At 50.1% G+C, this 21,768-nt stretch overlaps 1 protein-coding gene and 1 pseudogene across 1 annotated transcript; both read right to left on the bottom strand.

Annotated features, from left to right (window-relative positions):
• Positions 1-1,304: 1,304 nt before the first annotated feature.
• On the bottom strand, positions 1,305-2,294 carry LOC128072904 (olfactory receptor 14A16-like). Its single transcript, XM_052667129.1, has one exon. It carries the CDS (start codon positions 2,280-2,282, stop codon positions 1,305-1,307), a length of 978 nt encoding a protein of 325 aa, XP_052523089.1. The 5' UTR covers positions 2,283-2,294.
• A 4,894-nt stretch (positions 2,295-7,188) lies between these two features.
• On the bottom strand, positions 7,189-20,219 carry LOC128072905 (E3 SUMO-protein ligase RanBP2-like; annotated as a pseudogene).
• Between the last annotated feature and the right edge of the window lie 1,549 nt (positions 20,220-21,768).

Raw genomic sequence — 21,768 nt, forward strand, 5'->3', positions numbered from 1 at the left:
ATTAAGCAAAGGTTCAGTGAGAGGGCTTGGTGTTCTGCTAAGGTTTTCAGGACACTGTTAGGGTATGGACAAGCATTAAGGATTAGTGTTTTGATGTGGGCTGCAGTTTGGGCAAGCATTAAATACAATCTTTGAACGTTATCAACAAAGCTTGGTTTTAGCATGAGTAGGAGAGTAAGTGTGGGAATCTGTGCAGTCCATTCCTTGGGAATGTTCTTGGCAGCAACTTTCAAAGAGGCCCTGAGCCTTCAGGCACCGCCGTGAGGAGATCTCCATTAGCGACAGACTTGCTGTGGTGGAAACAATCTGTGTGACAGAAGTGCCCACTGCATGTCCTTGCTTGTGTTTGCAGCCACACAGCAGCACTGTCACCAAGCCACAGGAGCTGCAAGGCTAAGGGGCAATGGGGCTGAGTTTCAGCTCAACACACCAAACCACACCACTGAATTCTGTCCCTGAGTGCAACACTGAGCCTTTTCTTGAAAAGTTTCTGTCTCACCTCTGTTGGCTGTTCCATTCCTGAGGTGGAAGTGGCACCTTAGGAAGGAAGAAGGACACCAAGCTCTGCAGGAGGACCTGCACCTCCTGCCCAGCAGCTCTGTGCTACTCCACAGTTGTGCTTCCTACCTGCAAATTCATGCTCCAGAATGTCTCCTGAGAGTCCTGGGCAACCTTTCCCAGGCTCTCATGCATGCTTCAGCTACCCTAGGGCATCCCGGAGGCAGTGCCCACCTCTGCGTGGCAAATGGAAAGAAGCAATGAATGGAGGCTTCCAGGAAAAGAAAAAAAAAAAAAAGAAAAAAAGAAAACTAAGCCTCTGAGGTGAGAACCAAGAAGCAAGAACTTTTCCTATGCACGGTCTCACAAGGACCAAGGAAGAAGGGATCTCACAACCAGTGTGCAAACCAGATGCTTCTGCTGGCCTGTCAGAGGCACTGACAGATGTGGGCCTGAAAGCACAGACCACAGCCAGGAGCCAAGGGATGGCCTGGCAGCTATTGCTTCCTGTTGGATTTTGGGTTTATGAGAAAATCTGACCCTGGCAGCTCCAGAAATGTCTCATAAGGAAGGAAGGAAGACAGACAAAGTCATTGCATGCCCTTTGCTTAGTTAAAATTCACAGAGAACCCAGTTCCTCATGTACAGTGTGTCTGGGCTACACTGGATAGGTACAAACTGAGTAGTAAATCATGTGGATAATGATGTTTCAGTGAAAAGCATTAGAATACATAAAATACAGAACAAAGCTTTCAATAAATTGCACTTAACAATGAGTACAGAAATAAAAAAAAAGACAGGCTGATTCAGTTAAAATCTGCATTACAATTCTTAGAAAAAGAAAGGCAGCTCACTGCTTTCGAAACGCATTTGTTCACCAGTTTCCACAGAGCATCTCTGAGCTCCTGGTTCCTCATGCTGTAGATGAGGGGGTTTAATGATGGAGGCACCACCGAGTACAGAAATGAAACCACCAGGTCCAAGGATGGGGAGGAGATGGATGGGGGCTTCATGTAGGCCAAAAAGTCAGTGCTGAGAAACAGGGAGAGCACAGCCAGGTGAGGGAGGCACGTGGAGAAGGCTTTGTGTCGTCCCTGCTCAGAGGGCATCCTCAGCACGGCCCTGAAGATCTGCACATAGGACACAACAATGAAAACAAAGCAACCAAGCTCCAAGGGGATGCAAAATACAATAAGCCCAACTTCCTTGAGGTAGGATTTTGAGCAGGAGAGCTTGAGGATCTGGGGAATTTCACAGAAGAACTGATCCACAGCATTGCCATGGCAGAGAGGCAGTGAAAATGTATTGGCAGTGTGCAGCAGGGAATAGAGAAGCCCAGTGCCCCAGGCAGCTGCTGCCATGGTGGCACAAGCTCTGCTGTCCATCAAGGTCCCGTAGTGCAGGGGCTTGCAGATGGCAACGTAGCGGTCATAGGACATGATGGTGAGGATGCAATACTCTGCTGACATCAGAAAGACAAACAGAAAGGTCTGGGCAACACATCCAGCGTAGGAGATGTGCCTGGTGTCCCAGAGGGCATCGGCCATGGCTTTGGGGAGAGCGGTGGAGATGCAGCCCAGGTCGAGGAGGGCGAGGTTGAGCAGGAAGAAGTACATGGGGGTGTGCAGGCGGTGGTGGCAGGCTACGGCTGTGCTGATGAGGCCGTTGCCCAGGAGGGCAGCCAGGTAGATGCCCAGCAAGAGCCAGAAGTGCAGGAGCTGCAGCTGCCGCGTGTCTGCCAGCGCCAGGAGGAGGAACTGGCTGATGGAGCTGCTGTTGGGCATCTGCAGTTCCTGGGCATGGAGTCCTGTGCAGAGTGCAGGAGATAATGACGAGTCAAGACCATTCTCAGAGTCACTCCTGCTATACTATAAAACCTTTTCTTTCTCTTTGGCAGATGTTCATTTAGCCCCATTTCTTGAGTTTAATTTCATGAAGTTCAGCATTCCGTAAGAAAAAGTAACTTATGGAGAGTTTGACTTTTTCTCATTTTGGAATCTTAGCTCTTTCTGGGTATTTTCAGCTATTTCTACGTCTGATATCTTTACCTCAACTGCTCTTAGAGCACCCAACCCCAACCTCTGTGCAGTTCAATTTCTGTCAGAGAAAGCTGCCTGTTTACAGGGTATGTGCATTATCTGTGTCTGCAGAAAACAATGATAATTTCAACAGGTTCCATCCTTCGAGAATGGAGAGGCTGAAACCATATTCTGTGTGACCGTTCACAATGCAAGTGATCGAGAGAAGTACAATTCCGGAGTCTCATAGCTGTGCTCAAAGTTGACAGCCCCTTTCAGATTTCTACCTCCAATCCTTTCCCCCTCCCTGAGATAAGGAAAAGGAAAATCTCTACCTTGCTTCTCCTACAAACTGCCCTTAGAAACACATTGAGGAGCAGAGTATCTGTGATCCCCCTGCCCAGGCAGAAGGCAGGGGGAGCAGAAGGCAGGGGCAGCAGAAGGAGCCTGCACTGCCCTGCCCTGCCCTGCCCTGCCCTGCCCTGCCGGGGGGCTCCTTCCCCCCACACGTCTCCCCGCAGCGCCCTGGGCAGCTCCCCAGGCAGCTGAGTGCTGAGCCTGGCAGGCAGCACAGTCCCTGCCCCGGCACACAGCCCCTGGGGCACAGCAGGACCTGCTCTGCAGGACAGCCCTGGGCACCCGGCTGCAGCCCTGCCTGCACAGCCTGCAGCCGTCCTGGGACACGCAGCCCTCAGGGCTGTGCTCTGATGCTGCAGCAGGAAAGCCCTCAGCTGGAGCAGGTTTTTATCCAAAATAAAGAAATATGGAGTGCCTTCAGCCTGTTTTGCAATGGATGTCCCAAATTCAGTGATTCCTGCAGTAAAAGTCGCAATGCTGCCTGCAATGAGAGACTTGCCTTGTCAAGGGCTGTGGGCAATGCTCCTCCAGTGAGCTCACAGCCTAACGTGCCACACAGCGTGTCAGATCTCTTTCTTCTGTCCTGTCACCTGCAGATCATGTCCCCAGCTCTGCTGAATGCTTCACACGAGCTGCTCATGGGCACAACTGTCTCTCTGCAGTGCTGCCTACTTGTATGAGCTCTGTTTCCCAGTAGACCAGACTGGCTCAGCAGCCAAGAATGTGATTTCTTTCTCTCCCTGGAGATATCCATGTTTCTCCTGAGCTCTTCCAAGGCATCAGGGTCATCTCTGCAGAACGTATTTCAAAGTCAGCTCAATTAATAAACACATCCACTGGATTCCAGAAGCAGGTCAGCTAATTCCAAGCCCCAGCCATGTTGCCAACCACCAGATCAGCCTGTCCAGCATCCAATCCATCCTGACCTTGAATGTACCCAGGGTTTGGTCATCCACAGCCTCTTTTGGCAACATTTTCCTGTGCCCATGTCTAAGAAATGTCTTCATAAAACCATTTAAAAGCCGTTTCAATTTGTCTAATTACTGTCAGACCATCACTTCCAAATCCTAAAAGTAGGCGGAAAATCCAAATCCTAAAATTTGTGCAGAACTTCCTATGCTGCAGTTTCCAGGATTTTCCCCTCGTCCTGTCTCCACTCACCACTGAAAACAGTCTGGCCTCGCCATTCTGCCCCCCACACCTCAGATATTTACAGACCTGGATCAGGTCCCCTCTCAGTCTCCTTTTCTCCAGGCTGAACAGACCCAGCTCACTCAGCCTTTCCTCATAGCAGAGATGCTCCAGGCCCTTCACCATCTTGGTGGCCCTCCGCTGGACTCTTTCCAAGAGATCCCTGTCTGTTTTGTACTGGGGAGCCCAGAACTGGACGCAGTGCTCCAGATGAGGCCTCAGCAGGGCAGAGCAGAGGGGGAGGATCACCTCCCTCGACCTGCTGGCCACGCTCTTTTTAATGCACCCCAGGATGCCATTGGCCTTTTTGGCCACAAGGGCACACTGCTGGCTCATGGCAACCTGTCATCCACCAGGACACCCAGGTCCCTCTCCGCAGAGCTCCCCTCCAGCAGCTCATCCCCCAACCTGTACTGGTGCATGCAATTATTCCTCCCCAGATGCAAGACTCTACACTTGCTTTTGTTAAACCTCATCTGGTTTTTTTCTGCCCAGCTCTCCAGCCTGTCCAGCTCTCGCTGAATGGCAGCACGGCCTTCAGCCAATCCTCCCAACTTCGTATCATCACAAACTTGCTGAGGGTGGCCACCATCCCCTCATCAAGGTCATTGATGAAGATGTTGAACAAGACCGGACCCAGCACAGACCCCTGAGGAACAGCGCTGCTTACAGGCCTCCAACCGGACTCTGCACCACCAACAACGACCCTCTGTGCTCTGCCAGTCAGCCAGTTCTCAACCCACCTCACTGTCCACTCATCCATCCCACACTTCCTCAGCTTTGCTATAAGGATGTCGTGGGGGATCTCTGACTGACTGGCATCTCTCTGATTAAAATACATTGTATTAAAATGGCCACTTAAATGACCACATGAAAGGAATAACAGCAAGGTTCGTTTTGTTTCAGTGCAGTTGGCTGTACAAGGAGGTATCACCCAGGTGAAACTCCCTTCACTAGGAAAGCATCACGGACACAATGGTATCATGGAACTGCTGGGCTCTGTCCAGGTACACGCCTGGAACAAAATAACAATGAAAGAAAACTAAAAGGAAAACGAAAAGGTCAAAAGTAATCGTAGAATCATCACAGAAAGAGTCAGTAAAACCCAGAGCTCACCTCATGTCTCTGTTGTAAGCACACCCACCGTTGGCAGAAACCTCACAGCATGAAGGGACTTGTAAAGAAGAGCGCTGGTTTGGATTCGCTCTTTGCACAGCGGCTGGAAGAACTGTGCACATCTCCATTACTTCTCATGCCTGTGAAAGTCGTTGTCTCGACGTCGTTGCTGCCACTGTTGGTTCTGTATTGAACATGAGAACACGTGAAACCCCCATTGACTCGGTGCCCCTAAGGATTAAATGTGAAATGGCAAATGGTTCAGTCGTGTATCACAATGGAATCTGTACAGAGGATACTACACCCTAGCCCACAACCCTAACTTTAACCCAAACCCTGCCCTAAACATAACCCTGACTCTAAACCTTACTCTAAGCCTAGCCACAACATTAATCCTAAACCTAATTCCAAACCCTAACCCTAAGCTCAACCCTAAATCTTACCATAAGTTTAACCCTCAACCAAACCCAATCCCTAACCCTAACACTACCCAAAATTAACCCCAAACTCTAACCCCAACCCTAACTCTAATGCAAACCTGAAACCTTGCTCTAAACCTTTCTGCAAATACTAACCCTCACACTAATATTAACCCAACCTGAACATCAACCCTAACCCTGACCCAGTCCTAACCCAAAACAAACACTAACCCTAATCCTAACCTTAATCCTAACCCCAGCTGTATCCTAACCCTAAATGTAAACCTAGCACTGAACCTAACCCTAACCCTTACCCTCAAACTTAACCGAACCCTAACCCTACCCTAGCCCAAACCCTAACCCCAAGCATAACCCTAAAACTCAACACTAACACCAAACTCTAACACTAACCCTAACCTAAGCTTTCACTGCCCCAAACCTAAAACTAACTCTAACCCTAACCAAGTCCAGCAAGCCCCCTTCTTCTCCATTTGTGGCCCAGCAAGCCCCCTTTCTTCTAGTTCAGGACCCAGCAAGCACCTTCTTGTTGCTTTGTGGCGCAGCACACCCACTTCTTTCTGGGTATGGACCAGCAAGCCCCTTCCTTCTGGGTTTGAGTCCAGCAAGCCCCCTTCCTTCTGGTTTGTTGCCCAGCACTCCCCCTTTCTTCTGGGTATGGTCTTACAAGCCCTCTTCCTTCTGGGCTTAGGAGCAGCAAAACCCTTCTCTATTCATTCCAGCCCAGCAAGGACCTTTCCTTCCGGCTTTGGGCCCAGCAATCCTCATTCCTTCTGGCGTTTGACCTTTCCAGCCTCTCTTCTTCACTGTTTCAGTAGAGCAAGTCCACTTCTTTCTGGCTTTGAGCTGAGCAAGCCCTCTGCCATCGGGGTTTCTAAAAAGCCCAAGCAAGCAGATAAAAATGCTTGTGCTGTTCCCACTGGACCTCGTGCCCGGTGCAGGAGGGAGCCACACCGGGCGAGAGAGCGCGGATCTCAACACCCTGTTGCTGCAAGGCCCTGTGATCTGCTGGGAAACGGGAAGAAGAGCGCGATACCACACACCGTGACAGCAAATGTGGGCCTGAACTGGTTGGCCACTGCCTGGCCAGCTCACTCAGATCAGCCACCAGCAGCAGCGCAGGAGTGCATTTGCAGCAGATGATCAGGATCGTTCACAGCTGAGCATCAGACACAGCACAGCACGGCGTACGCTACCAAGAACTTGAACAAACAGGATGTGTGAAGGGCCCAGGACTGCCACAGAGCCCAGGGAGGCTGATGGCTGCACCCTGCCAGCGAGGGGTGGACGGAACCTCGCGAGGCAGAGCTGCGCAGCCTCAAGTTAGGGATTGTTCCCAGCTCTCTGAGCAGCAGGGCTGTGCCTGTGGGCAGCGGCACGTGGAAAAGCAAAACTAATCGAGACAAAACAAACACACTGGAACTGAATGACAGTTCCAAGGAATCGCTGTTGACTACGAGCAACTGAACCCATGGCACAGCCCAAAATCCCAACAGTGTTACAAAAGAAGGCAGGCTGCCTGGCTGCTTTTCCACCCCGCTCAAGCCTTCACACAACGGAGGGGATACAGGTTTTAAGAACGGAGCCTTTATTCATGACACTGGAAAGATGTTTGAAAGCATCTGGTTTTCCATAAGGAGGAAAGGAAATCTGGCTTGCTACGATGCATTGATATAAAAATTGTGCCTCTAATAGGAAAAAAAGGTTTGCATACTTGAGAGCACAGTACCATCAAGAATTCCTAACTAACAGTATTTTTGACAGAATAGGGAGAACAAGCTCTCGTGGACAGAACTTAATAGTACAAAACAATCACAAGCATCCTACAGTGAATTCTGACCATTTGTGGGCGCAGTTCCAGAAAAGGACACTCTTGAATTGTCGTTCACACAGCGTTGGCTTCTACTCTGCCAGGTCTTAATCAAGCCTTGAAAGGGCTCCATACTCAAAGCACAACAGACCTGAGTTTGGGTGGCCTTGACCCTACTGCGAGAAAACTCCTGCAGTCAAAGTACAGTAGGATACAGAGATGCACAGAGATGCAGCAGGAGAATGCACCTGCTAAACAGCAAATCCAACACGCACACCAATTTCTGATCTACCACAGAGTGCTGTCCTGGGAGGCACTGAAAAATGACAAAACTACCATTTCTGTTCTCTGCTGCACAGCCATGCCAAACACGCACGCTGTTCTCTGCACACACGCTGCAGCCAAGGCCCCTGAGCAGAGCAAACGCTGCCTACAACACGTCGGGAGCTCCGCTTCCTGCTGCTGCCAAAGGCTGAAAGCTGGCTCTAAGAGCCCACAAATCAAACAGCTGTCAAAGAGGAGCCATCAGGCAGATAACAGCATGAACAAAATGAAGTCTCACACGCAGGCTGTGGCGTTCCCATGAAGTCACAGCTCCCCAAGAATCAAACGTGATCCTCTCTAGAAGTGTCGGGAAAGCTTGAGGCGTCGCTGCTGACAGCAGCCCTGCTGATTTTGGCTACTCTCACTACAGTCAAAAACTGGAAAAGCCCACTTTCAGGCAGGATCCATGCGGTGCTGCAGCCCAGGTGGGCTTTTTCTCTCCGTGAAAAGCCTTCACGTTAAGCTTACCTGACATAGGAAGTCACTAACTATCCTGTGAAACGTGGTACTCCTGAATCCACGAGCCTTTCTCCCCTGTGCACAGGGCCCTGAGCTTTTCAGCCGTCCGAGGGACAATGTGTGAAAGCAGCTCCGTGGCTGTGTGTCCTGAAGGTTCATCGCTGGCAGAAACGTCCAAATACACAACAACAGGGCCGGTGTCCTTTGACAGCTCCGCTGCCACAGAGAGCTGGCCCTTCTGCAGCTCTGACAAGCTCTGCTGGCATTCTTCAATCTGCTCTCGAAAGAATCAGCCAGTTCTTGAACTTCTAATCTGACCGCAACTCGCTCTGCTTCCACTTCACCGTCTGAAAACAAACCCAAGAAGAGATTTCCTTAGCTCTACTCACTGCAGCCAGAGATCAGCAGCTTTTGTTCTGTAGGATCTCCAGGGTAAAACAAAGCCAAACCGACTGCAGGAGAGACCGGAAAGAACTGTAAAAACCACCCAACCGACTCACCAGCATCACCTGTAGCTGTCCAAATTCAAGCAGTTTGATGTCTCAGAGGGCAATGAGTTCATTTCTGTGGCGATGACATGCTTTGCACACACCTCAGCAACTCGGCCCCTTCTCACGAGGGTCCTGGAATACTTCTGCTGTGTCCGGAAGAGGACCTTCAGCTCTCCAAGAGCTCCTTCCGCTGAGCGGCATCTCTGGCCCAGCTGTAAAGTTCTGCCCTCTCTTTGAAGACAATTCCTTCACATTCTTCTCCAGTGGCTTTGTACCCTCAGCTCGACACTCATCATGCACTGAAGTGAATGAAAAGCCCTGCCTTCTCCAAATGGAAGAGCCCAACAAGTTCCAGCGTTTGAAATTCATTTTAGCAATGCAACACTGCCTGCACCACGCTGCATAGCAAGTTGTTTGATTCTTAAGCTATCCAGTGTGCTGGCCACAATTCCCCAGCGAAATTTCAGGCCTGCTGAATGATGTGCTAAGTGATAACGCAGCACTGTTAGCATCCCAGGTGCTCTCCTCTTAAAGACCGTGAAATAACTTCATGCTGGCATCTGACAGAACAAGAATCAACTGAAAATAATAAACGGAGGCCTCACAGCTGCATGTCCTCCACGCTTTCTACGTGCGCATTACTGGCTTTTAACATTCCTCAATTGACACATCTTCCAAAGCTACAGAAAAACTTGGAAGAACTGCAGAAACGCGTGACAGACAAGCATTTCTGGTGGGAGAAGTGACACCGAAGGAGAAAAAGAGCAGGTAAGGCGAGAAAAACCCCACAGAAGTCATACTGTGATGAAGAGATGAGGAAAGGCAGACAGATATTGAAGAAAGAGGAAGACGACATTCTGCAGACTTCACCAGATCAGCTGCTCCAATTAAAGGACACCACCTACTGTTTATTGGTGCTCTGAATCATTACGCTAACCTGCAATTAAGGTCTGTTCTTTACAGGAGGCCAAACTAGAAGATTACAGTCATTGCAAGCTCCTCATCCTATTAGGCACGCTAGGGTCAAACACGAAATCCAGACACGAACAACTGTGTTAAGCCTTACAAAGCTACACAAGGCTACTTCCAGTTAAACTCATCTCTGCTTGAGCTTGCAGTTCTTCTCCTTCCTAAAAAGCTGCATCACCACCTCCTGGTAAATCCTGAGATACGTGAGCAGTTTCTGTGCATTCTGCTTCTTCGCTGCTCGCAGCTGACTGCACAAATTCCGCTGCTGTTCACTGGTTGCTCAGTATGTAAATCTGTACAAGGAAGGAAGAATAAGTCAGCACGATTAATAGAACAGGAAGCAAATAAGCCATGAGAGCCTAACTTTCAAACTACATTAAGGCTGGACACTAAGAATAACCGCTCCCTCCAATAAAGCCGCATTTCCCCCCTCCTCTCCCTCCCTCTCTCCCTCCCTCCCTCCCAGCAACTGATAAATTTCTCCATTTCTAATTACAACTGCAGTACAGAGAAATCATGACTGAAAGTTCTCAGTCTCCAACTTTCCTACAGCTCCTACAGCTCCTACTGCTTCAGAGCAGCTAAGTAACAGGGATTAAGGGAAGCGAACAACTGGGGAAAGAAACAAACAAGAACTCTTCATTACTCTTAAGACACACTCAAGCTGGACTCGACAAGAGACTGAAGTGCCTTTGGAGCAGTGCGATTCCAAAACGAGCACCATTTCCCTTGGAAACTGCTCTGAAATCTCTCCACTCTTACATACCTGCTAGGAGGAATTCTACCAGCCAAAGCCGTTTCTACTTTAGGAGGCAAAGCTGTTTCCTTTCTCTCCCTGAGACACCTGAGAAGCAGTAACACATTCCCTCTGCAGCTCAGGTTTGACTGGGGGGCCTGCTGCCAAGAACAAACATCAGTGGAAAACAGCTGATAAGACAGCTAAATACTGAGATCATTTCTGGCACGTACATTATGAAGCAACCTAACGATACTCAGAACATCTTGCATTCAGAGCTTTTGAAAAGGCATCCTTAGATAAAAAGACACTCATTCAGGATAACTAAGGAACTGTAAATCTGCCATGCTTTGGTTTTCTGCTGCTATCCAAGAACCTCCGCGCAATAATGAAGATTTCAAACTTGCCACTGCCACTACAGACACCAGCTTCCTTTGACATTTACTTATATTTCTGGTAGCCCAATATGTGCCACCTTTTATTACTATGCAGACACTCACAGCCTCAGAAAGGGTGACTGGCCAAATGGAAGATGACAGGTTTTCTCAGTTGAAGTACTGTTAGAGTCTGTTGGTTCCAGCAGCACTATACTTTCCCCTTCCCTTTGAAATTCAAGTCTCAGACCAGGAACAGGTCAGCATTTTCATACCGTTACAAGAATTAGTGATGGCCTTACACCAAACAAAACACAGCTACAAGGAAGAGCCACACGGGAATCATCTGCAGAGGAAAAGCAAAACCAAGGACTGCAAAAGCCAGTCAGAAACGGAAAGCTGTCTGCAGCAGCTGTACTACCGATGAGCTCTGAGCATGTGAAATTCCAGAAGATCTGACACAGCGACTGAACAGAACTTATTTCACATCTCTTCTGGGAAGCACAAGAAAAACCAGGGCAATCCAAGGCATAAAGATGTAAAGCTACCGGAAAGGAATGGAGGCAGAGCAGCAGGATGCCTCCGAGTTGAAGGGATGACTCGAGTTGAAGCTGAAGCACACGTGCTGCTCTCGTAGTGGCCAGTCAGAGCGAGGCCTGCGCACATCCACTGCCAGTTCAGCTCAAAAAGGCACTCAGCACTTCACCCTGACATCTTAAACAGCGCCTCGCACACATTCCAAAATCCTACCCGCAGCTCCCTGTCTCACTGCAGACCAACGCTGAATCCTGCATAAGGCACGTTTCTGCTCTCACGTGCAAACAGCTACAGCTCAGCATCACTCAAGTTGAAAGTCTAGGATTTGGAGATCACAGACCTGCACTGGCACTGAAAGAATCGACGTCCTGTTAAGACAGAAGAACTCAATGACCAGCACTAATGAATGACTGACTAATGAGCAGCACAGCTGAATAAATTACTAGCTCAGTTAACGCTCACCTTCTTCCAGAACTTTAAACGAGAAGTCGGAGGGCCCATCTTGTGCTGGAGGAGCCAGCTTGGATGCCTCGCTCTCCCAAGGTTCCTGAGCTGCACTGCAGCTTTTGGCTGCTTCAGCCACTCCCGGTTTTTCCTGCTCTGCTTTCTGAGATGTTCAAATTCCATCAGCGCTCCTTCCTGGAGGATTAAAGCCGAATCCAAAGAGGGAACCGATGGCCGAGGTCTTGCCAGATGGGAATGTCTTTTCGTTACTGAAAACGCTCTTGACACATTCAGACCTCAATACAAACTTTGGAGCAGACACCACGGTTTTTCTTGGCGTTTCACAGGTGCTTAAAGCCTCTGAGGCCTCTACAGCGGCATCAGAACCATCACCACCATGGCTGAGGTCGCTGTGTTCCCTGGTAGCTTCCTCCAGCACAGCTACAGAGTTGGCACCACAAGGAGACGCTTTGGCTGCGTTCGTACCAGAAACATGAGCTGTTATCCACGTGCCTTTCTCACAGCTGGGCTCACTCTTGTCCCTGTTTGCTGTTTCTTGAGATTGGAGTGTAACTCCACCACCTGAGGGCAGTTCATTTTTGTCTTTTCCATCCATGTTTGTCAAGCCTGCTGTACGCTCCTTGGGCGGATCGTCTTCCTTAGCGCAATTTGTATTGCACTCCTCTATGCCAAATTTAAATCCACCTGGAGGCATCCACACTGAGAAGTTACATCTTCCCTCTGCAGGCTCCGCTTCAGCATCTGCCAGATTCTGAGAGGTACACGCTGGGGTTTTCCCATCGAGTTGAAAGGACAGTTCTTGAAGAGATACTGCTGAACGAGTTTTGTTTGCGTTCTGCAGGGCAGCACATTTTGGGGCAGCGGGTTCATTTCTCACTGCAGAGATGTTACAGTCCCACTGCCCTTCCTTTGTCGCAAAGGCGGATCCTAATTTGTCCTGTGCGGCACTGACACAGGACTCTGCAGGTTTTAAACCTGTGGGTGCAAACGCAGGTCTTGTAAAACAGCCTGCTTCAGGCAGAGGTGGATTTGCGCTCGCCTGGGGCAGGCCGTAGTTGTAGCGATCATCACCTCCACGAGGAGAAAGGATTCCAGCAGACGGAGCATCAAAACACACAGGTGCACCACAGGTGCCTTGAGGAAGCACAGCAGCACAAGTGCTGTGCAGAGGCGGCGCGTGGATCGCTTGTTGCTGAGCACGTCGACGTGCTGAGGTGCAGCTCCGTTCGTGCCACAGACAGGCGCCTACAGAAAAACACACCGTTACTTCCTCGTGCAGAAGGAGAAAAAGGGACCAGGGGGCTGAAGCCCATGCAACGTGCACTCTTCATAGCAAGGTGCACCTTAAAATTAGATTTCAACTCTCATCAGTTTAAACTGAAATCATACGTTCAAAACTTGGATGGTACCTGAACACACAGACTGGAGAGAAGCGTAAGTGAACTGACTCATTTCCTTTAGTACCAAAACAGTCAAAACCAGCAAGTCCCCACACTACTTAGGGGAAAAGAACATCGCAGACAACGAGCAGAGGACATTGCCAGCACGTTAAAAACATCTTTTGCTGGCTGCTTCTCCCAAACCCCACGTCCCAAAGATCAGCTGATAATGGAACTTTCTGCCTGTCTCCAGCAGACCTCAAGTGTAGTAAATGCTCTCTAGGGAACCGCAGTGATACCCAGCTGCACACAGAATCACAACCAGCTGTTTCCAACAAATCAGTAGAAATGGCTTGAGCAGATTTGTTTGTCCTCACCTCTGTTGGTGGTACATTGGTTGCAGCAGTTCTTCCAAGACACTGCGAGTCACAGCAGGTGACTGGCTACTGCAAACAGACGGGCCAGAGGTAGCAACTGAACACCAAGAAAAGGGTTTGCATCCAGCTTTCATTTCTGACTTGAATGAACTTTCCCCAGGGACCAGTTTTACTCATTCATCTCAGAACACTGCAGAAAGGTTTTAAGAAGTCTCACTGTTTAGCTAAGCGGTCAATTAAAAATCCAGCATCGACTTACCCTTCCAAGGAGCTTCACGAAGGTGTTGTGCTCTCCCATAACCATCTGACACAGTATCTGCTCCACAGCTTTCAGCAGGCCAGCGATGAGATGGCACGCTTACACTGCAACTGTTACGTTTCATTTCCCGTGTTTCATTCTGTTAAAGACAGGGTTTCAATTAAGAGAATGGAAACGTATGAAACACAGGTATGTGGGGAAAACCCAAGGAATGATCCCTACGCTCCTTTGCTATTTAAAAGCACGTTCAAGATCTGAGACAAAAGAAAAAAGAAGAGTTAACTGCTGCAATAATCCACGACCTGCCCATGCTTTACAAAACCGAGACTGTGCCCTGAAGCTAGAAATAAACCCAGAACCAAGATGACAACAGCTAAGCTGAAGAAAGCACAACTTTCTGCACACACAATCCTCAGCATTACTTCCTATATCTGAGTACCAAATTAGAGTTTGTAGGCAAAGTTTCACTCTTGCCCTGAATTTAAGCGGATGTTTATAGCAGTTCTCTTCACTGAGTTAAGAGGTAGCCTGGCAAGTGAAGCTTAGTTCAGTGCTTGGGTGACAAAGTACTTACCAGAACAAAAAGATCAACTCTTCTGCATCCAGTATAGTGACAAAAGCTGTTTACCTTTAAAGCTTCCACTTGCTGACACAGCTTTTGAAGTAAGGACTTGTGATCTTCTGCCCACTGCAGGAGAGTCTGAGCAAAGAAAATAAGAAAAGCTTACTGAACTTGGATTTTCTTACACAAAAGGAACACTTCCCTAAAAGAGTAACCGGCTAATAGAGCTGGTAGGTGTTAGTTGGTGAGAAAGAGAACTTCTTGGGTGATGGAACTGCATCTTTCACTTCCACGTGCGCAGCTCGTGAGATGTTTCTGGAGGCAAGACTTCCCTCCTCACCGTTCTCCCCAGGCTCCCGGATCACTGCCTCCAGCATTTCCGTCACAGCTCTAACAGATACCGGCAGCTAGAAATGGATTGGAAACGCAAGTCGTGATGGCAATTCTTCCTCAGAGCAAGAGACTGCGTCCTGATCGACGGCGGCACAGCGCACACGGCTTTCTGCAGAAACTCGGGGTGTTTTTGCTGTTGTTTTCCCCCAGGAAAGCCCCACACCTGTTAACATTAACTAAGAGGACCATTCACACAAGCACTGATTCTTGTACTGACTTGGGCAGCTACTGACGGGTCAGAGGAGCTTTCCTCAGTGATCTTCATCAGGCAGTGCTGCCTTTCAACAAGACAGGCTCTGCGTTCTTCTTGTTCCTCTGGTAGCACACCATCACTCTCAACCTCCTCTGCCTTTCTTTGACCAAGCTAAGTAACAGCACATCGATCAGGAAGAACTGGTCAGAACGCAAGTGACAGAAAAGCATTCTGAGGTAATGCAATTTACAGACTTACAGTGCATAGGTTCCAGTGCAAAACCGCAGTGTTAACAGCTTCAAAGGCTAATAAAGCATCATCAGTTTTGCCTTCAGCTGCACCCAGCGTTGCAAAAGCCACACGTGCCTCTTCTTCACAGGCTGCAACCTGGAGGACCTACAACCAAAGCCACAGACAAGTCACACACAACACAGTGTGGACACCTGGAACAGTCGGTGTAAGACTGTAAGCATCTAGTAAGTAGGCAGATAGGAGGAGGTTCAGACTATGCCTGCTTTCCCTGCATGACAGGAAAGCAGCTTTTCAGAAAGCTGGTGCTAAGGCAGTTCAGTGTCCTCCAACCAGAGAGTTTTAAAACTCCGAGGAGTTCAACAGAAAGATCCTACCAAACCTCAGCATTAGCAGCACAGCGACAAAAAAATAAGACAACCACCACCCATCAACACACAAAGCCAACCAAAACAAAACACCAACCAACCATTGGCATGCAAGCCCGCGACGTACAACCCCTCTTACTCTCCTCTTTGAATATCCGTCAGTACCTGGATGTCCACACTGTGGAAATGCTTGAAGAGAGCATCAGCAGGTTCAGGAATACTTCTGTGCTTTTTGATAGTTTTCAAGCTAAGCAGAATTTCCTTCCAGTAGCAGACGCTTCTTCCCATAGATTCTTTCTGGTCGCACGAGTTCAGGCTAACGCCCTGTTGAAGAAGAGAAATTCAGACTGCCACAGAAAATTCCAATAACGTGTCATTCTTACTTTTTCTTCTCTGATGCAGTTGTTTTCTCGAGAAGTTTCAAGAGCTTTTCTCTGACACTTGGGACGTATTTCAGAAGGTCTCTCTATAGTCACAGAAGGTAACACGGGGAGAAAACAACGTTGCTTTTACCTGTGCTGTTCAGAGCAGTGAGGTAGAGAGTACTTGTCAGGCAAGGTGGTTGCTCCAGTCATGCCACCAAAATCAGCAGCACTTCTCAGTACTACATTCTCATCTGATTTTATTTAGCCTGTTACGTTTGCAAATCAGAGAAAAACAGACGGTACTTATTTACAGACAATCTTAACTTACTGTTGCTTGCAGGCTTCTTGCCCAGTGTATAATTAAGGCAGGTGAAGGCCGTGTCTCTCCAGGGCTCACACAGTACTCCATCCATGCTGTACAAGAAGCTTCAGCTTGGCTGCCGAGTCTGGCCTGAATGTCAACAGAAACATTCCTCAGTTAGCATTCCCTCTTTTCCATCTGCTCACACGTCATTTGTTTGATGAACACAACAAGCAGCTTTAGTCCTAAGCCAGCACTTCTTTACAAATGCAATATCAGAAACGTAAAGCCCGTTTTTACAAAGCTCTTCACCATCTCACACCCCTGCAGCAAAAAACCTTGAACGTTCAAACAAAAGGAACTGGTTTTATGCAGCCCACGGCAATCAATTCAGAAGCCCTCTAGAAGGTTGCTTCCAATATTTCCCAACTGAAGCATTCCTACGTTGTTTTTTTCTGCATGAGAGTACACACAGCATCCCACCAGGACCTTTGCTTCTCAGTACAGTTCTGCTTGCACAGCAGCAACGGCAAGCAAGGAGGTTGATGTGTGCCACGCTGAGTGCTGAACTTCTCTTGCAGTTCTAAGTTGCCAGTGAACACCATCCCGAGTAAAAAATCCTGCTTTGGTAAAAACAAACAAACAGAAGGAATTAGGGACCAAAAAACCAGCATTTAAATGCATTTAACAACTTGGGAAGCTTGCTTACTTCAAGGACCAACAGGCAAACGGATTCAGGAGCATCTGTTTCCAGTCTCGATGTCTCGTGGGGCGAGTGAAAAAGTTGTTGTAACGATCTGCGCAGTGGGAATAACACTGACACAGAATTCCACTGCAAGCCAAGCCACGCGAGGTGCTGGAGACCACAGCTGTGCATCCAAACAGCACCTGTGCAACAACAAGGGTTGTGAGAAACCAGGGTCTGCGTCCGAGTCAGGAAGACCTGCCTCTGATCAGAGCTGGGTTTCACTGCAAGAGGACCGAGCTCTGAACGTTTCTCCCATCAAAGCACTTCCCACCAACCTCCTCCCACCTGCTCGCCTCTGTCTAACAAGCTGCTACCAAGAAGTTCCAAGTAAGATGCCGCCTTCTTCAAGTGACTTCTGCACCTGTTCACACTGCACAAATAACTCCTGCAGAAGCAACAGCTACTTCACAGAAGGGCGCAACCAAAGTGCATTGGCACTTGTCAGTGGTTTTGACAAAGCACAGAATGGAGATAACATCACACTTCTCCAACAAGGAAAATCTTTGGCCTACGAGCAAGAAGCACAAACCGTTTTGTAAGTTGTGCGTTATGTATTTAAAACATGATGAACAAACTTCTTCAGAGAGGCCGCAGTAGCATAAACTTCTGTTTCATATATAAAACAGATGCACAAATATAACACACATACAAAGAGAAAGGGCCATAAGCCTCCTTGCTTTGCACCCTGAATAGTCTACCTGTTTCCGACCACTAAGAGCCAAGTAGGAGGCCACCAGCATTCTACTCTTGTTACGCTCAAATTCAAAGCCAGACTTCACCTTCAAGTTAAGCTTAAAAAACGGGAAGACCTCATTAGTTCACAACTCATCCTGGAATTATTTCGCTTTCATGCCTCTAACCTGTGTTCACAGATTACACATAAATAAGTACGGGCCTTCCTGTCAGCACTTACCAGCGTACAAGCACACAAAGCTCAACAGGCAGCTTCAACTGGAAATGAATCAGAACAGACCAGAAGACAACAGTGTGGAAGCAGGAAGTATGTGAGAAATTCTTCAGAACCTGGCACGATGACGCTGCCTCTCCGCCGCAGCTGAAGGTGGAACTTCTTGCAAAGTAGCCTCTCATTAGGGGAAAGATGAACAGCTGTGACAGACACTGGTCTGTTGCTGCAAATGAAGCACTTGGAGAAGAACCTCTGATACAGAGTCACGTGTATGCGGAGTGTAAGCAGCACCTCTCACCAATATCGTGTTCAGCAAGTTCTCCTTGCTCTGGTGCCTGGGGACTGACATCTCCCACAGCCTCTGTGCCGAGAAAAGATCTCTCTTTAGAAGCTCCACTCCCAACGAGGCTTTCAAACAATGTAAATAAACCACTTTTGTTTGCAAAAGATTCCACAATCGCTTTCAAGAAGTCTTCCTTGCCGTGGCTTCAGTTCAGCAGCCTATGACCTAGAAAAACATGGTGTCACATCAGAACACTCAAACAAGGACAACAGTGCTTGATGCAGTGGGTTGTTCCTGCTGCTTCCGGCTGGGAAGCAAGATTTCCCTTCAGATATTTGCAAATTTCTTCCTTACACTCTCCCTGTAATTAAGCCACTCTTCTAGCATATGGGCTGACAGCAGTCCCAAGGCATTTTCAAATCCAGTTCTCCAGAGTTACTGTGAATTTTTATTATAAGGGCGCTGCAATTGTCCTCAAAATAAGTAGCTGTCAGTCTCACCTATTCAGGAACAATTCAGCCCGATGCCCGGTGTTTTCTTGGTTTTCATCCACAGCCCATAGGACAGTGAAGACTGAAAATGACTGCCTCAGCTTTACCATAATAAAAAAGAAAAAGAAAGAAAGAAAAAAAGAAAGGAAAAAAAGCAGCAAACCTGTTGGAACAAAGAAGGGAACAGAAGTGACAGGAAAAGAGCAGTATTTTCTTTTACACTTGGGACGAGCAGTGCTTACAAATAGTGTATTAGTAGGCAGAAACCAGCAGACTAGGAGACACTGGAAGTCAAATTCTATCTTAACGTCCTGCAGACACAAAGAAAAAGCCCAGTACGTGTCAGGATCAAACCGCTGCTTGCAATTCATACGCAGCCAAAATGCAGAACGTTTCATGGTGTGTTCCAAGACGCCAAGCGTGCTCTTTAACAAGCCTTTAACTCTGACATGAGCTGCTCATAAGATTAAAGCAGAACTACGGAACATCTGTAATTACTGGTTTTATTACCACACTGGCTTTTTCGGTCGCAGGCCAACATTTCCAGCACATCTTGCCCAGCCCCATCTCCTCTTATTAGTTTTGACTTTGGTTTAGGAATCTGGCGAGGAAAGAAAAGAATTGCTACAGCTTCTTGACAACAAAAAGCAAATCTCTTCATTTAGTCTTACAAGTTAGGAAACAAGCTTGTTTCTTTTCAGGAAAGGACACGAGGTGAGAAACTGAACGATTGCAAACAGCTGTAAGAGCGCACAAGAGAAAGCGATGTTCTGAGCGCAAGCACTTGTGCAAAAGGAAAACTGATTGCATTCCATAAAGCACAGAATTCAGCTTCATCAAGCTCTGCTGTCTATGCAAGAAGTGTGCGAGAGCTACTCGGGTCATTCCCCTCCCTCCCGTATCAATAACCTTAATGTCAGTTAATGCGGCTGCATTACAGAGAAGGGAACAGCCTACAGCAAATACACTCGTTAGCCCTTCAGAGTCGTTGCACTGCTGACAAGTGAAACAGCTGAGATTTTCTTCACCCCACTTGAAATCTTTCCAACAAGTACGGAAGAGTAAGATTTGGCGAGGAGACAGCCTTAAAAACAGCAGCTAGTTTTTGGAACGCAGGCGTTCAGTGCGTGCACAGCGAGAGCACTCAACTGCAACCACTGCAGGCACAAACGGAACAGGGACCGACACGGAAAGCGTTCAGGTACCACCAGGCTGCGAGTTCACACGCATCTCTCCATCGTGCCGCGCTGCTCTGCGCTGTTTCCAGCAGGAAAGTTCCAGCACGCACGTAGAAGCGTCCCGCTCCGCACAGCGCCGGCCTCGCGACCGCCGCCTGCAGCGCGACGTCAAGGCGCCCGCGGAGCCGCTCGTCTCCAGCGAGTTCCCCAGCGCCATCGCCGGGCCGCGCCGCCCGCCCGGACGCCCCGCTCCCCCACCTGCCGGCGGCCGCCAGCCCGCGCTCGCCGCTCTCCAGGAAGGCCCGCACGGAGCGGAGCGGGGCCGGGGCGGCGCGGGCTCGGCCTCGCTGAGGTCCCCCACGTCCCCGCAGCCGGAGCCCCGGAAGCGGAGCGGGCGCACGACGACAGGCATCGCCGCGGGCAGCCGGGCGGAGCCGCGCGGTGAGGACGCGATGACCGAGCGCAAAGGACCCCGCCCGGACTGCCCGCCCCGTTCGGCGGACTGACCAATGGGAGAGGCGAGGGGGCGGGGCCGAGCGCGGGCGCCCCGCCAACGGCGGCTGCCGACGCGAGGCCGCCGCGACGGCGATGGGGCCGGCGGGATGGCGGAGCCGCGGGGCTCCGCGCGGAGAAAGCGGCGCTCCGCCGCCCCGTGCCTCGGGGACGCCGGGCGGTCAGGGGAAGGCACCGCCGCCGGCCCCGTCCGTCCCCCGTCGGAATCCAGCTGTTCTCGGAGGCGGAACCGAGCCGTCCTCCGTCGTTGCGGCGAGGCGCCGTCCCCGCTGAGTGACGTCATCAGCCCCGCGACCCGAGCAGGGGGCGGCCGTGCGGAGCAGCCGGGCCTCCGAGAGCCGCCTCGGCTTCTGCAGGCGGCTGTTCGGGGGGCACCGGGCCGGGGGCCGGGCTTCAGGTGCTGCAGGGGCCGCGTGCCGCTCTGCGTTGGCCTCGTGACGTCGCTGCGGTGCTCGGGGTTCCGCTCGGCGGGGGCGGCTGCCCTGCGTCTCCCCGCCTCCCCCACCCCGTGCGTTTCACTGCCCTCCTCCCCTCCCCCTGCCACGGATCGCCCGCAACCCCCCCCGTCCCTCTGTGTGACCCCCGGGGTTGCGCCTCCCTCCCCCTTCTTCCCCCTTCGTTTCCCCCGTTCTGATCCCTGTCGTTCTCTTCCGGGCCTCCCCTCTGCGCCTCCCCCATTCTGACCCCCAGGCTCCACCTATCTGTCCCCCCGCCCTCCCGCTCCCTCCCCTGTCCCCCGTTCTGATCTCTAATGTCCCTCCACCCCGTCACGAGTCTCCCCATTCTGTGCCCTACAGTCCCCCCACTTTCCCAGTCCCCTCTATCTGACCCCCAGAATCCCCTCTCCTCCTCCCGGGTACCCCTGCTCCATTTCCCCCATTCTGATCCTTAGAGTCTGCCATCACCCCCCATTACCTTCTCTTTGACCCCCAGGGTCCCGTGTCCTCCTTGCTCCCTCCACCTTCTGACCCCTTTTTCTGACCTCTGGAGTCCCCTGTGCTCCTCCCTGACCCCTGGAGTCAGTTCCCCCATTTTGACCTCCATTCCCCCCCAACCGGACTCCTTTTCTGCCCAATAGAAGCCCCCCACAACCCCTGGCTCTCTCCTCCCACCCCTTCCTCCCTCCAGCCCCAGATGCGCTTTCTGCCTTGCAGAGGCTCTGTTCACCCTTTTCCCTTCCACAACCCACTAAATTCCCCTCCAACTCTTTTCCAACCCCATAGGCACCCCACTCCCCTCTTCTCCCCCAGATACTCCCCTGAGGTCTACCCCAGACTCCCACCCCATAGAAGCCCCCCACAACCTCCTCACCACTCCTAGACCCCCTTTCCTCCCTGTAGGGACCCCACTCCTTTTTTTTTCCCCCTCACAATCCTCCATCCACTCCCAGACCTGCCCTTTCTGCCCTACAAAAACCCCT

The sequence above is a fragment of the Tympanuchus pallidicinctus genome, unplaced genomic scaffold, assembly GCF_026119805.1.
Source record: "Tympanuchus pallidicinctus isolate F22 unplaced genomic scaffold, pur_lepc_1.0 scaffold71, whole genome shotgun sequence".
Lineage (NCBI taxonomy): Eukaryota > Metazoa > Chordata > Aves > Galliformes > Phasianidae > Tympanuchus > Tympanuchus pallidicinctus.

Excerpts from the sequence above, each read along its gene's own strand:
- LOC128072904 (XM_052667129.1), bottom strand. The coding sequence starts at position 2,282 with ATGCCCAACAGCAGCTCCATCAGCCAGTTCCTCCTCCTGGCGCTGGCA.